A 13,403-nucleotide genomic window follows, 5' to 3' on the forward strand; every position below is an offset into this window, starting at 1 on the left:
TGCCTCACAGTGCCGAGGACCCGGGTTCAATCCTGGCCCGGGGCCACTGTGTGGAGTTTGCATGTTCTTCCCATGTCTGCGTGGGTCTCACCCCCACAACCCAAAGATGTGCAGGGTAGGTGGATTGGCCACTCTTTGAGGTCCACCAACAAAATAGAAGGAAACAAACTTAGGGACGAAGCAAGGTGGATTGGCCAAGCTAAATTGCCCCTTAATTGTCCTTCCATGCTAACTGGTGTTTTCAATTGAGCTAAAGCTCACAGGCATTGAAGAAAGTGGTGTACTTTCAGAGTTGTCCATTTAATTTTGCTCGTCCTAGCCTTGATTAGTGGGGTTAATGCATCAGTTCAAGTCAGAACAAGTCTTTATGTAATGCTGCTCAACTTCCCCCATATTTAAATTGGACAATAAAGGGCAAATGCAAATATTGTCGTTCTCCAACTGCCCTTTTATTTCTTCTATGCAATACAATGAAAATTAAACAAATACATTCAAAACCAGTGATTCGCTAAGTAAACTTTAATATACTTAGGGATTCTAAACTGCCATTTAAGATGTGTCACAAGTACATTTCCGTATTCTAAGATTGCACTTTAAAGTACACACCACTATGGAAAATAGTTGCATAAAAAGAATCGACAAACTGATGACAACATTTGCAATGTGCATGCACTGTTTCTGTTCTGAAAATAATTAAATACAAAACTGTATTACTATCAATACATATAAACTGTGCACAAATTGCAACTTTTGGTCTCCTGCATTTCTCTAATAGTTACCACCACCGTCACCAAATCCTCCCCCACCACGACCACTTTGGTAGCCACTGTTTCCTCCACTTCCCCCACCACTTTGGTAGCCCCCATATCCACCCCTTTGGTAACCTCCATACCCTCCTCCTCCTCCACCACCACCACTTTGGTAGCTGCGGTGTCCACTACCACCTCTATAGTATCCAGAACTGTAACTGCCACTGGAGCCACCATAGCCATTGCCTCTTCCATAGCCACCTCCTCTGTAACTGGAACCACGAGCACCCCCTCTTCCACCAAATCCTTGGCTGTCATAACGTGCCATTTTGGGAGGACGAGGACCATCCCCAAATCTGTAAGAAATCAGAATTGATTAAATAAACACTTTATGACCAGTGAAAGACATAACATTAAAAAAAGATAGTTTGGAATGAAAATGAAACGATGAATTGGTAAACAATCTGTCCTACTAATTTAAATTATTTTCTAATCTTCACAAAGCAAACCATTCAATCCCAACAATCAGTACAAAAGCGGAGTAAAATAAACATGTAAATACATACTAAAAGGGCTACAATGAGTAAACTGCAATCAGTGTTGTTGCGACAGCCAAATGACAAAAACATTAGTTTAGTTTTTTTTAAACTTGCTCTTCCTTCAGAATACATTTACCTCAAATTAATTTCTACCACATAAACAATAAGTGACAATGCTGACTATAACTTCCCTCCAATAAACTTTCATTCTCAGTGACTGTAGCTCCTTGTAATTGGTCCAAGTATAGACCAAACGTTCTCTTTCACCTAAAAAGTACCACCGATAACATTTGGTCTTGAATCTTATCTTGGCAGCTGGGACAGATTCTGATCACTTTCCATCATTCACTATTTCCGAGTGCAAAGGGATTTATGCAGCTCTGACTTTGATATGACCTTTATTTTCCAAACATTGTTCCAATCTAGGGACTATATATGAATGAGGAGTAGGCCACTCAGTTCTTCGAGCCTGCTCTGCCATTCATTAAGAACATGGCTAATCTGACTGCAACCTCAACTCTCGGCTACCCCCGATAAAGTTTCACCCTCTTGCTTATCAAGAATCTATCTCCCATTGTCTTCAAAGCATTCAAAGACACTTCTTCCACTACATTTTGAGGAAGAAAGTTCAAAAGACTCGCAACCCATTCAGAGAAAATGTTTCTCCTCATCTCTGTCCTAAATTGGCGAATCTCTTATCTTTAAACAGTGGCCCCGAGTTCCATATTCTGCTGCATGGGGAAATATCCTCTTTGCATCGACCCTGTCAGGATCTTGTATGTAACAATCAAGTCAACGCTTACTCTTCTAAACTCCAGTAGATACAAGCATACCCTGTCCAACCTTTCCCCAAGATGGCATGCTAATCCACTATTCCATTAATCTAGTAATTGGGATAAGACCAACTGAGTAACTTGATTGCCTAGATAAATTTACTTTCTCTCCTGTTCCACCTCCTAAATCTACTAACTTATACTTAATAGTTGCATCAGGACCATTCATACATCACTGAGGAATAACACCCTGGCTGAAAGTCTAGTTCATGGAAATCATAGAGTCAAATATACTGGTGGAGAAGGATGATCGGGACCAGCAATGGAAAACATTCCCTGGCCTGCAACTGAGATGTCCGAACCATGGAAAAGATCACAGAAGCTTACTGAAGCAAGATTCCTGTCTGGCATTTACAATGGCAAGAAACGTTGATCTGGAGCATCAGTGTCGTCAATCTAAACATTTCTAGTTCTTAACCAGAAAAGAGTCACTCTTATGGGTTGCCAAGAGTCTTCCCTGCACAGCAGACCCATTTCAATCTTCATAAATCTCAATCCACCTGTACCGCTCCCTTAATCCCTTCACTGGGATCTGTCAGACACTAGGTATCTCAATTTATCTGTTCACCTCACTCACTAAGTGCTTTCCAACCTTCCTGATTGTGACTTCTGCAGCTTTAAATTACATCCACTACACCCATTGTGTTTTTAGACAGCAAGTGCTGCCAATGGTTAAATCCCCTCAAGACATATTGTTGGTGTTGGTGGTGGGAGGTGCAACAAGTGCCTCTTTCCAAGGAAAACAACTTTAAAGAATCATATACACGTTACACGATTGAGAATATGACATTATGAACCATGCCACAAAGATAACAGGACAAGATTTTTGCAAGAGCCTTACATAAGGTATAAAGTATGTTCTAATCATTCCTTGGATTCACATTGATCAGAGCATGAAATCTCTCTCCTGCTAAATTAGGCAATCATTTGACCATCACAATTAACCTACAAGTGTAATCTAAAACCATAAAAATGCAATTTACCTTGAATTTGCCATAAGATTAATGCCCGCTGCCCCAGGTTTTGAAACCTGCCGGATCACATTCAACAACCGCTCATGTGAAGGATCCAGTTGGCGTACGAATTCGGGATCCTTGGCAACTTCGACAACTAGTGCCTCCATTCCTGCACGCAAAGCAACAACCGCAGCTGCTGCATAGTGAGGCATCTTCAACTTTATCCTAAAAGGCACAAATTATATTTAACATTTGACATAACCAGTGTCAAACAAATCAAAAGTTATTTGTTGGTCTGCAAAGCCACCTTATAATTAACAAGAACTGAAAAGTAAAACCATACAGCAACAAATAGCAATATGCATATAACTATGTCTTGTTGCAGAATGCTTCAATTTGTGCAATATAAAACTATTGATAGTTTAAAAAAAAAAGATGGCTAAATTACATGAAATAATTTTTGAGAGAACAAAGTTTATATGAGTGAAGATACAAAGTTATAATTGGGAAGATTAATATATTCCCATCTCCAGATGTTTCTCTAGTACGGTGGACATTCCATTGCATACTTAGGAAATATCAACTTTAATGCCCCAGGAAACAATTATTTACAAATTCGTCTGCACGTAGAGGATACACCAAACTGGATCATTTTTTTTACAAATAGCTAAAGTGTAGGATTGCAGAAGCATATAGTGGCAACAAACCAAGCATACAGAATGCTTCCAGTATCATGAGAATATTATAAACCATCTAGTACATGTTATATTCTTAATATTAAGAATTAAATTCATCAGTCAGTTGACTCATATGAAATGTTTGCCCAAAGAGAGAAATTCAGGTATCACAACTGAAACACAAATTCTTCCAGATCATGAAAGTCTCTATTAATATTATTTATTCACTGGAAAGATTTTACAAACTCCAGGAACAATTTTAAGTCAAACAGAGTGAAATTTAAGTGAAAAGGAGTAATTTCAGGAATTGTTTCCGTTCCAAAGGGATGAGAAAAACACAATAATTAACTGGTTTTATCAGGAATCCATGAAATAGGCTGCACCACAGATTTTGAAAGCCAGATCATATGACGTACCACACTTTTCCACATGCTACTTAACACTACAAATGTTGGACTTCCGGTGGTGGCTGTGTGAGCGGTCGCACATTTGGCAGCTCCTGCTCGAGGCTGTTCTTTTCAGACATTTTCCCCGTTCGGAGGGTGGATGTATGGCTGAAAAAGGTATATTGCTTACCAGAGGGAAGTCTGACTCCACTAGTGGGATTGGTGCATGGATTCACGGACCAGAAGTGGGTCAAGAAGAAGGGAGTAGCTGGAGCAGGAGAATTTTTGTGTGTCACAGCTTACACTGGTGGAGGGTACAGGGCCCGCGCTGGCTACCCAATGGTTGATGGACCAACTGGTGGACTTCATAAATGAGAAGTTCAGCCAGCAGAGGAAAGAGGCCCATGAGGACCTATCCAAGGCTGCAGATCTGTTGAAGCTGGGAGTCGACCAGAGGCTGGAGTCCCAGGGCCAGGCTGGTGGAAAGTGGAGGAGGCGGTGGGGGAGCACAAGGAGCAGTTGGCTTTGTTGGCAGCCGAGGTCGGAAGGATGCGAGAGACCCAGAAGCAGCTACAGGAGAAGGTAGAGGACCTTGAGAACCGCTCCTGGAGGCACAACTTGAGAGTTGTAGGGATGCCTGAAGGCATCGAGGGAGCGGACGCTGCCTCGTATGTGGCTGGAATAGCTGATGGCAGAAGGGGCCTTTGACTGGCCCTTGGAGGTCAACCGAGCGCAAAGGGTGCTAATGAGGAGGCCGTAGGTGAACGAGTTACCGAGAGCAATGGTGATGCATCTTCACTGGTTCCTAGATAAGGAAAAGATCTTGAGATGAGCGAGGCAGACGAAGAGATGCACCGGGGAGGGGAGTGAGCTGCGAGTGTATCAGGACCTGGGCCCCGATCTAGCGAAGAAGAGTGCTAGGTTTAATAGGGTGAAGGCTGCCCTCTTTAAAAGGGGTGAAGTTCGGGATGCTGTACCTGGTCTCTGGGTGACCATTAATAATAAAGAGCACTATTTTGGAACACCAGAGGAGGCGATGGAGTTTTTGAGAGACAATGGTGCAGGAGGTCAATGAACTGTGGAGGAGGGGTGTGGAGATGAATGTGTTTTCTTTTTTTTCTTGTTCTTTGGTAATTCTTGTATTTTTTTTGTTCGGTTGGTGGTTGAGGTCTTCGAGGCGATGAGGGGGTGGGTGCACCTTTTAGACTATAGTTTTTTTTGGTTTCTCTTCAGTTTTCTATTGTTGCACTGTTGGTTGCGATATTTGAGAACGGGGGGGGGGGGGGGAAATCAGTGGGGGGTAGGAGGTGAGGCACCTTGAGTGGGGGCTGCTAGGCTAGCTGGGCGGGCTAGTTAACGGGAGCGCAGTGGGGGGTGATTAGGTGGTTAGTGTAGTAAAGGGGGGTGGGTTTCTTGTTTTGCCTAGGGAAAGGGGAAGGGGCTGCTGATGGTGTTCTGGAGGTGGTACTATATGGGAGGGAGTGGTGACTGTGGACATCCAGGGGTGGGCCTGAAGGGTCACGTGGCTTGGGGGGGCTGGCCTAAGAAGGGTATGGTTGATCAGCAAGGGAGGTGGGAAGAGAAGGCCCTCCGACCAGGCTGGTGACATGGAACGCGAGGGGGCTGAATGGGCCAGTCAAACGTGTTTTCGCGCATCTGAGGAATTTGAAGGCGGATGTGTTCTTTTCACAAGAGACACATGTGAAGATTGGGGACCAGTCAAGGCTAAGGACAGGGTGGGTACGGCAAGTTTTCCATTTGGGGTGAGATATGAAGACGCGTGGGGTGGCAGTGCAGGTCAATAAGCCTGTAGCATTTGAGGTGGGAAATATCAAAATGGATTCAGGGAGGAGGTTTGTGATGGTAAGTGGAAAATTGGAGGGAATGCTAGTGGTCCTGGTCAATGTTTATGCCCCAAATTGGGACAATGGAGTTTATGAGGCGAGTATTGGGAAAGATCCCGGACCTGAACTCGCACCGGCTGATTATGGGTGGGGACTTTAACATGGTCATTGACCCGGGGATGGACCGGTCGAGTTCGAGGAGTGTCAGCGGTGGTGAAGGAGCTCAAGGAGTTTATGAAGCTCATTGAGGGGAGTGGACCCATGGACGTCTGGGAAGCCGAGGTCGAAGGAGTTTTCATACTTCTCCCATGTGCAGAGAGTGCACGCACAGATTGATTTTTTTTGCGGAGGGCAAGTGGTTTCTGGCGGAGGTGGACTTGGGATATTTGGCCATCATGGTCTCAGACCACGCGCCGCATTGGGTAGACTTGCAAGTCTACCCAAGGATCGGAGGGGCCCTCAGCGACCGCAGTGGTGGTTTGATGTGGCGCTGCTAGCGGAGGAGGAGGTGTCAGAGCGGGTGAGGGCCATCATCCGGGGACACATGGAATTAAATGACACAGGCGAAGTCTTGGCCGCCACGCTATGGGAGGCATCCACGGCAATGGTCAGGGGGGAGTTTATATCAATTCAGGCTCACAGGGAGAAGGAGGAGCGAGCAGAAATGTCAAGGTTGATGGATGAGATTAGGTGGACAGGAGGTATGCGGAGGCGCTGGAGGCAGGATTGTTGAAGGAGAGGCAGAAGCTCCAGATGGAGTTTGGGCTGGTGTCCACAAGGAAGGCAGTGGGGCAGTTGCAGAGGGCCAGGGGAGCAGTTTATGAGTAGGGGAGAAGGCTAGCACGATGATGGCCGATGAGCTGAGGAAGCAAGAGGCAGCGAGGGAGATTGGCAGGGTGAAGGATGGCAGGGTGGAGTGGTATTGGACTCCGTGGGGGTGAAAGGAGTGTTTGACTTCATTAGGCTTTATAAATTGGAGCCCCCGGCCGGGGGTGGGTGGGTGGCATGCAGTATTTTTTGACTGGCTGGAATTCCCCAGGGTGGAGCAGGGCATGGTAGAGGGGCTGGGAGCTCCCATTGGATTGGTGTAGGTGATGGAGGGCCCGGATGGCGTTACAGTAGAATGTCATTAAAAGTTTTCGGGAGACTTGGGGCCCCTGCTGGTGAGGGCATTTAATGAGGCGAGGGAGAAGGGTGAACTCCCCCCTACATTGGCATAGGCCTCAATATCTCTGATCCTGAAGAAAGACAAGGACTTTTGAATGTGGATGCCATGTTGCTGGCTAAGATTCTGGCCTCGTGGATTGAGGATTGTGTGAAGGTGATTAGGGGGGGACCAGACGGGATCGCAAAAGGGAGGCTCATGTTGGCCAACATCAGGCACCTGTTAAATGTCATAATGATGCCCTCAGATGGCAGCACAATAGCACAGTGGTTAGCGCAGTTGCTTCACAGCTCCAGGGTCCCAGGTTCGATTCCCAGTTTGGATCACTGTCTGTGTGGAGTCTGCACATTCTCCCGTGTGTGCGTGGGTTTCCTCCGGGTGCTCTGGTTTCCTCCCCAGTCTAAAGATGTGCAGGTTAGGTGGATTGGCCATTCTAAATTGCTCTTAGGTGTCCAAAAAGGTTAGGTGGGGTTACGGTACAGGCTGGAGACGTGGGGCTTAAGTAGGGTGCTCTTTCCAAGGGCTGGTGCAGACTCGATGGGATGAATGGCTTCCTTTTGCACTGTAAATTCCAGGAGATACTCTGTGAGAGGGACGGAATGTGGAGGTGGCGGTCGTAATAAACATGGAGAAGGCGTTTATTCGGGTAGAGTGGGACTATTTGTGGGAATTATTGGAGCAGTTCGGGTTTGAGGATTGGATCCGATACCTGGAGCCGGTGACGAGTGTAAGAACAAATTGGGTTAGTTCGGGGTACTTTAGGTTGTATCAGCGGACGAGGCAGGGATGCCCACTCTCCCCGTTGCTTTTCGCCTTGGCGATAGAGCCACTGGCGATGGCTTAGAGCGCCTAGAAAGGGATTGTGCCCCGGGGGGAGGGGGGCTGGAGCATAGGGTGTTGCTATATGTGAACGACCTGTTGCTGTTTATATATTGACCCACTGGAGAGCATAGGGGGATTATGGACATTTTGGTGGAATTCCAGGGTATAAATTAAACATGGGGAAGAGCGAGGTCTTTCCGATCCAGGCGAGGAGGCAGGAGAGGAGGCTGGGCGAGCTGCCATTTAACATAGTGGGGGTGAGTTTTAGGTATTTAGGCAACCAGGTGGCGCGGGGGTGGGAGCAATTACACAAGTTGAATCTGTCTCGGTTGGTGGAGCAAATGAAGGGGGTGTTTAAGAGGTGGGATGTGCTTCCGTTGTCATTGGCGGGGTGGGTACAGTCCATGAAGAGGACTGTGCTCCCAAAATTTTTGTTTGTATTCCAGAACCTCCCAATTTTTATCTCCAAGGCCTTTTTCAAGACGGTTAACTTATTGATATCGGGACTTGTGTGGGCCGGGAAGGCCCCTCAAGTAAAGAAGGCGCTGTTGGAGGGACGGCGAGAGGAGGGGGTTGGCCGTGTCAAATTTAATGAATTATTATTGGGTTGCAAATATGACCATGGGAAGAAAGTGGGTAGTGGGGGAGCGGTCAGTATGGGAGCGAATGGAGGCAGCCTCATGTAAGGCTATAGTTTTGGGGTGCTACTGACTGCACCTCTGCCGTTTGCGCCGGCCAGGTACTCCACCAGTCAAGGAGTAGTGCCAGCCCTGAGGGTGTGGGGACAGTGGCGACGGCATTTGAGGCTTGAAGGGGCCTCGGTTTAGGCTCATATCTATGGGAATCACAGATTTGCTCTGGGGGGACTGAACGGGGGATTTCAGGGTGGGCAGCGGCAAGGATTGAGCTGTTCGGGGATTTATTTGTGGGGGGGCAGCTTACCGAGCTTGGAAGGACTGGTAGAGGAGTAGGTGTTGCCCAGTGGAAACGGGTTCCGATACTTACAGGTGCGGAATTATGAGAGACAGCAGGTGCGATCATTTCCTGATTTTCCGCCCCGCGGTTGCAGGATGTCAAGAGATACATAAGGAATTGATGGATTGGGAGGGCGCCCCGATAGGAGTAGTTAAGCGAAAGTGGGAGGAGCTGAGGGAGAGCTGGAGGCTGGGTTGTGGGAGAGGCTCAGAGGAGGATGAATGGGCCCTCTTCATACGCCAAACTGAGTCTCATTCAATTTAAGGTAGTCCATAATGTGCATGACGATGGCTAGAATGAGTAGGTTCTTTGAAGGGGTGGAGGATAGGTGTGGGCGGTTTACTGAAGGGAGGTGGGGGGGGGGGGGGGGGGGGGGGGAATCATGTTCTGGGCCTACCCGAAGTTGCAGGGATTTTGGTGGGGGTTCACTGGCATGATGTCAGAGGTAACGAGGGTGAAGGTGGTTCCGAATCCAGAATTGGCAGTGTTTGGAGTGTCGGAAGACCTGGGAGTCCAGGGGGTGAGAGGCGCAGACATTCTGGCCTTTGCCTCTCTGGTAGCCCGGAGACAAATCCTGTTGGGGTGGAGGGACTCAGAGCCCCCGAAACTGGGGGTATGGGTGAGCGACCTCGCAGATTTCCTTAGCTTGGGAGAAAATTAAATTTGCCTTAAGGGGAGCGATGGAAGGGTTCGCCCGGAAATGGAAACCGTTCATTGACTTTTTCCAGGACAGTTAAGTCAGCAGGGAGTGGGAGTGGGGAGGGGGGAATTGGGGTTAACATGAAAAAGTGGAGGCAGAGAGGGTGGGGGGTATGGTAGGGAGGGTGGGCTGCGGTTACTGGTTACTTAGTTACGATGTGATCTCCTGTTTGTTATCTTTTGGTTATCTTTTTGATCTTGGTTGTGGTTGTGTTTGATGTTTATTTATAAATTCCTTAATAAAAATAATTTTTGAAACACTACAAATGTCGTAATCTTGTTGAATTATCACAACCGTTATTCGTCATCATTAGACACAGGGCAATTGCAAACATTTCATGCACAACTGACAGGCTGAAATGATGAAATGATCCTCCAGCACCAAATATAACTGGAACCAGAAACTGAAATCAATCAGATTGTGGAGCTTCAAATGTTCTTACCATTCATCCATCAGAATAATTTCTCCGTTTGCAGTTACCTTCTTCGAACCATAAAAGAGTAATTGGAGTGGGCTAACTAAAGTCATGGCCTTTGCAGAAACAGCCCGAGTTCGTATCTGAGGAAAAATATCTGCCCATCAATATTTCAGTAATTGGTGACCAAGCCAAATATTTTTCAACACTTTATTTTTTTTTTAAATTAATCATTTGTCACAGCAAGTTTGTTACATTTCAGGGGGGAAAATTAGGATAGTGTTGCCTGGCCATGCCCACGTATCTGATGTAACAACAAATTAACCACCAACATACAATTCAAATCTCTCCAGGCACTCAATTTGAAAGATTTTCGAGAGATTTCAAGCAAAGAATTAGATCAAACACGCTGTAAAAATTCAACATTATTCATATTCCATCCACCTTCATTTGAATGTAGTTTGCACTTATAACTCATAAACATGCTCCGATTCGAACTCACTTTGAGGAATGTTTTGGGAAGGAAAGGCCATACAAGAAACATTTCCCATAAGGCTGCTTAATACAAAAGGCTGAAATTTTCTCTATTCAATGCTGTGACCTTGGTTGGCTAAGAGTTGGGAATCTACAATGTATTTTACGCTCCAGACTGGAACCATCTCTTCAGTATGGCTCAGCTTCAAACATTTTTTAAAAATTATTTTCGTTAAAATTTAACAATTTTAATACAAAACCTACAAAAACAAAAGCAAGAGTCCCTGACCCCTTACAACAGTAAAACAGTAACTAAATCCCCACCCCCCATGACCAGCTCTTTAAAGTACAATAAAAACGGCCTACATCTGCTGTAATACCTTCAGCTGACCCTAAACTTAACCTTCGAAGTGTAAAATCTCCTATCAAGTCACTCGGGCAGGCTGAGGTGCTTGGCGGTGTAATCGACCTCCAGCCCATGAGGATCGGCCTCCTTGCCACCAGTGAGGCAATGGCCAGAATGCCTGCCCCGCCCGGAGTTCTGGTACAACCAAAACCCCAAACATCACCACCAATGGGCAAGGCTCCAACCCAATGTTCAGGGTTACCGACAGTCTCAAAAAAAAACCTCCAACAGTACGTCAGCTTTGAGCACGGCCATAACATGTGCTCATGATGTGCTGGGCCCGCTATACACCGATTGGATCTATCATCCACCCCTTCAAAAAATCGACTCATTCCAGCCTTCATAAGGTGTGCTCGGAACACCATTTTCAATTGGAGACTCAGCCTCACAGAGGACAGGGTCGACGTCATCCTCCTCAGCGCCTCACTCTAAACCTCCTCCTCCAAGAGCGTACCCAGCTCCTCCGTACACTTTGTCTTCACACCCTCAACAGAGCCCATCTCCTCCCCTATCATTCGCTGGTAGATACCCGGCATGTTGGGTGCCTCCGAACCAGAGCAGGATACGGTCCTCTTGAGCAAGGTAGAAGACTGCTTCATCGGAAAGGCTGAAAAGTACTTTTTGACCCAGCTGCGCACCTGGAGATACCTGAAACTATCAGGAAGTGTGAGCCCATATGTTTCTTTCAGTTACAATAAGCTAGCGAACCGATCTAAAAATGTTTCCCACATTCTCAAAAACCTTTATCCTTCCATTCCTTAAATCTCACATCCGACCTAGCAGGTCTGAGCAACTGATTCGCACAGATTGGGGTGAGCCTAGAGGCAGCCCTCAAGTTAAAATGATTAAAACGTTACCTCCAAATTTTTAATGTGGATACTATTACCAAGTTTCTTTGGTATCACTGGTAATGGAAGGGCAGCACAGTGGCACAATGGATAGCACTGCTGCATCACAGTACCGAGGTTCCAGGCTCGATTCCGGCTCTGGGTCACTGTCCGTATGGAGTTTGTTTTGTACATTCTCCCAGTGTTGTGTGGGTTTCGCCCCCCCCCCCCCCCCCCCCCACAACCCAAAGATGTGCAGGGTAGGTGGATTGGCCACACCAAATTGCCCCTTAATTGGAAAAAATGAATTGGGTACTCCAAATTTAAAGGAGCTGGTACCAGGGCCGCTAGGCATTCTCCTCTCAGACTCTGCTACCACCCAAACTCAAAGCTCATCCGAATCTCTGAACCACTAACACCTTTTCAGCATTAGCTGCCCAATAATAGCATTGAAAGTTTGGCACGGCCAAGCTCCCCAATTGTCTCTCCCTCTGGAGCAACATCCTCTTGATCCTTAGGGTCTTACCTGCCCAAATAAACCCAGACTGTCAATCTCACTGAAAAACAAACCTTGGGTAAGAATATTGGAAGGCACTGGAATAAGAATAGAAATCTATGCAAGATGTTTATTTTAACGGATTGCACTCGGCCCACCAGGGATAATGGGAGACCGTCCCATCTTTGGAAGTCCACTTTGACCGTTGCCACCAGATTTGTATAATTTTACTTCCGGAGTTCCCCCCAATCCCATGCTATCTGGACACCCAAATACTGAAAATGACTTCCAGCTATCACCCCCCCCCCCGCCCCCCCCCCCCCCCCCCCAAAACCAAAGAATATCTTTCCCATATTTTTCTTGTAACCAGAAAAGCCCCCAAAATGCTGCAAGATCCCCATAATGATATCTATTGACAGCTCTGGATCCCTCGGATATAATAACAGTAAGTGGTAGAGACCCTGTGTTCCACCCCACCTCTAACTATTCCTCCCCATGTAATCAAGGACCTCACGGTCATGGCTAGTGGCTCTATTGCTATTGCAAACAGCAATGGTGACAACAGACATCCCTGCCTGGTATCACAATAAAGATGAAAGGGGTCGGAGGTCACTTTGTTAGTGCAAACACCGGCAAAAGGGCCCACGCTACAAGGCACGGCCTAAATCTTTCTAAAACAACAAACAGATCATCTCACTCTACCTGGTCAAACTCCTTCTCCCTGTCGAGCGGGATTATAACCTCTGGGGGACCCTCCCTTCCCCCAGAGCAAGCACCACATTCAACAGTCAGCGCACGTTCACTATCAACCCCTGTTCCTTAACGAAACCAATTTGGCCTTTCCCCACCACCCCCAGCAGACAAGGTTCCAGCCTCAATGTCAATACCTTAGCTAACAGCTTTGCGGCCACATTTAATAGGGAGATTGGACGATATGATCCACAGTCTAAGGGGTCCTTGTTTTTTTTCAAGAGCAGGAAATCAAAGCCTGCCTCAGCGTCTGTGGCAAAGCGCCTTTCTCCAAGGTGTCCCTGAACATCCCTAACAAAAGAAGGGCTAATAGGTCGACGAACTTTTCATAAGATTTCACCGGGAACCCATCAGGTCCCGGTGCCTTCCTCGACTGCATCAGCTTCAGC

At 46.7% G+C, this 13,403-nt stretch overlaps 1 protein-coding gene across 3 annotated transcripts in view; it reads right to left on the minus strand.

Moving 5' to 3' along the window:
- Positions 1 to 427: 427 nt before the first annotated feature.
- dhx9 (DEAH (Asp-Glu-Ala-His) box helicase 9) overlaps positions 428 to 13,403 on the minus strand; it is a 133,440-nt gene continuing 120,464 nt past the window's right edge. For all 3 annotated transcript variants that reach the window (XM_072511240.1, XM_072511239.1, XM_072511241.1), the window contains 3 exons: positions 10,089 to 10,204; positions 3,105 to 3,302; positions 428 to 1,105 (listed from right to left, as the gene is read on the minus strand). In XM_072511240.1, coding sequence (XP_072367341.1) covers positions 769 to 1,105; positions 3,105 to 3,302; positions 10,089 to 10,204 — 651 coding nt within the window. In that variant the 3' untranslated portion in view covers positions 428 to 768. The remainder of the gene's footprint in view (positions 1,106 to 3,104; positions 3,303 to 10,088; positions 10,205 to 13,403) is intronic.

This window comes from Scyliorhinus torazame, chromosome 7 (assembly GCF_047496885.1).
Source record: "Scyliorhinus torazame isolate Kashiwa2021f chromosome 7, sScyTor2.1, whole genome shotgun sequence".
Taxonomy (NCBI): Eukaryota; Metazoa; Chordata; class Chondrichthyes; order Carcharhiniformes; family Scyliorhinidae; genus Scyliorhinus; species Scyliorhinus torazame.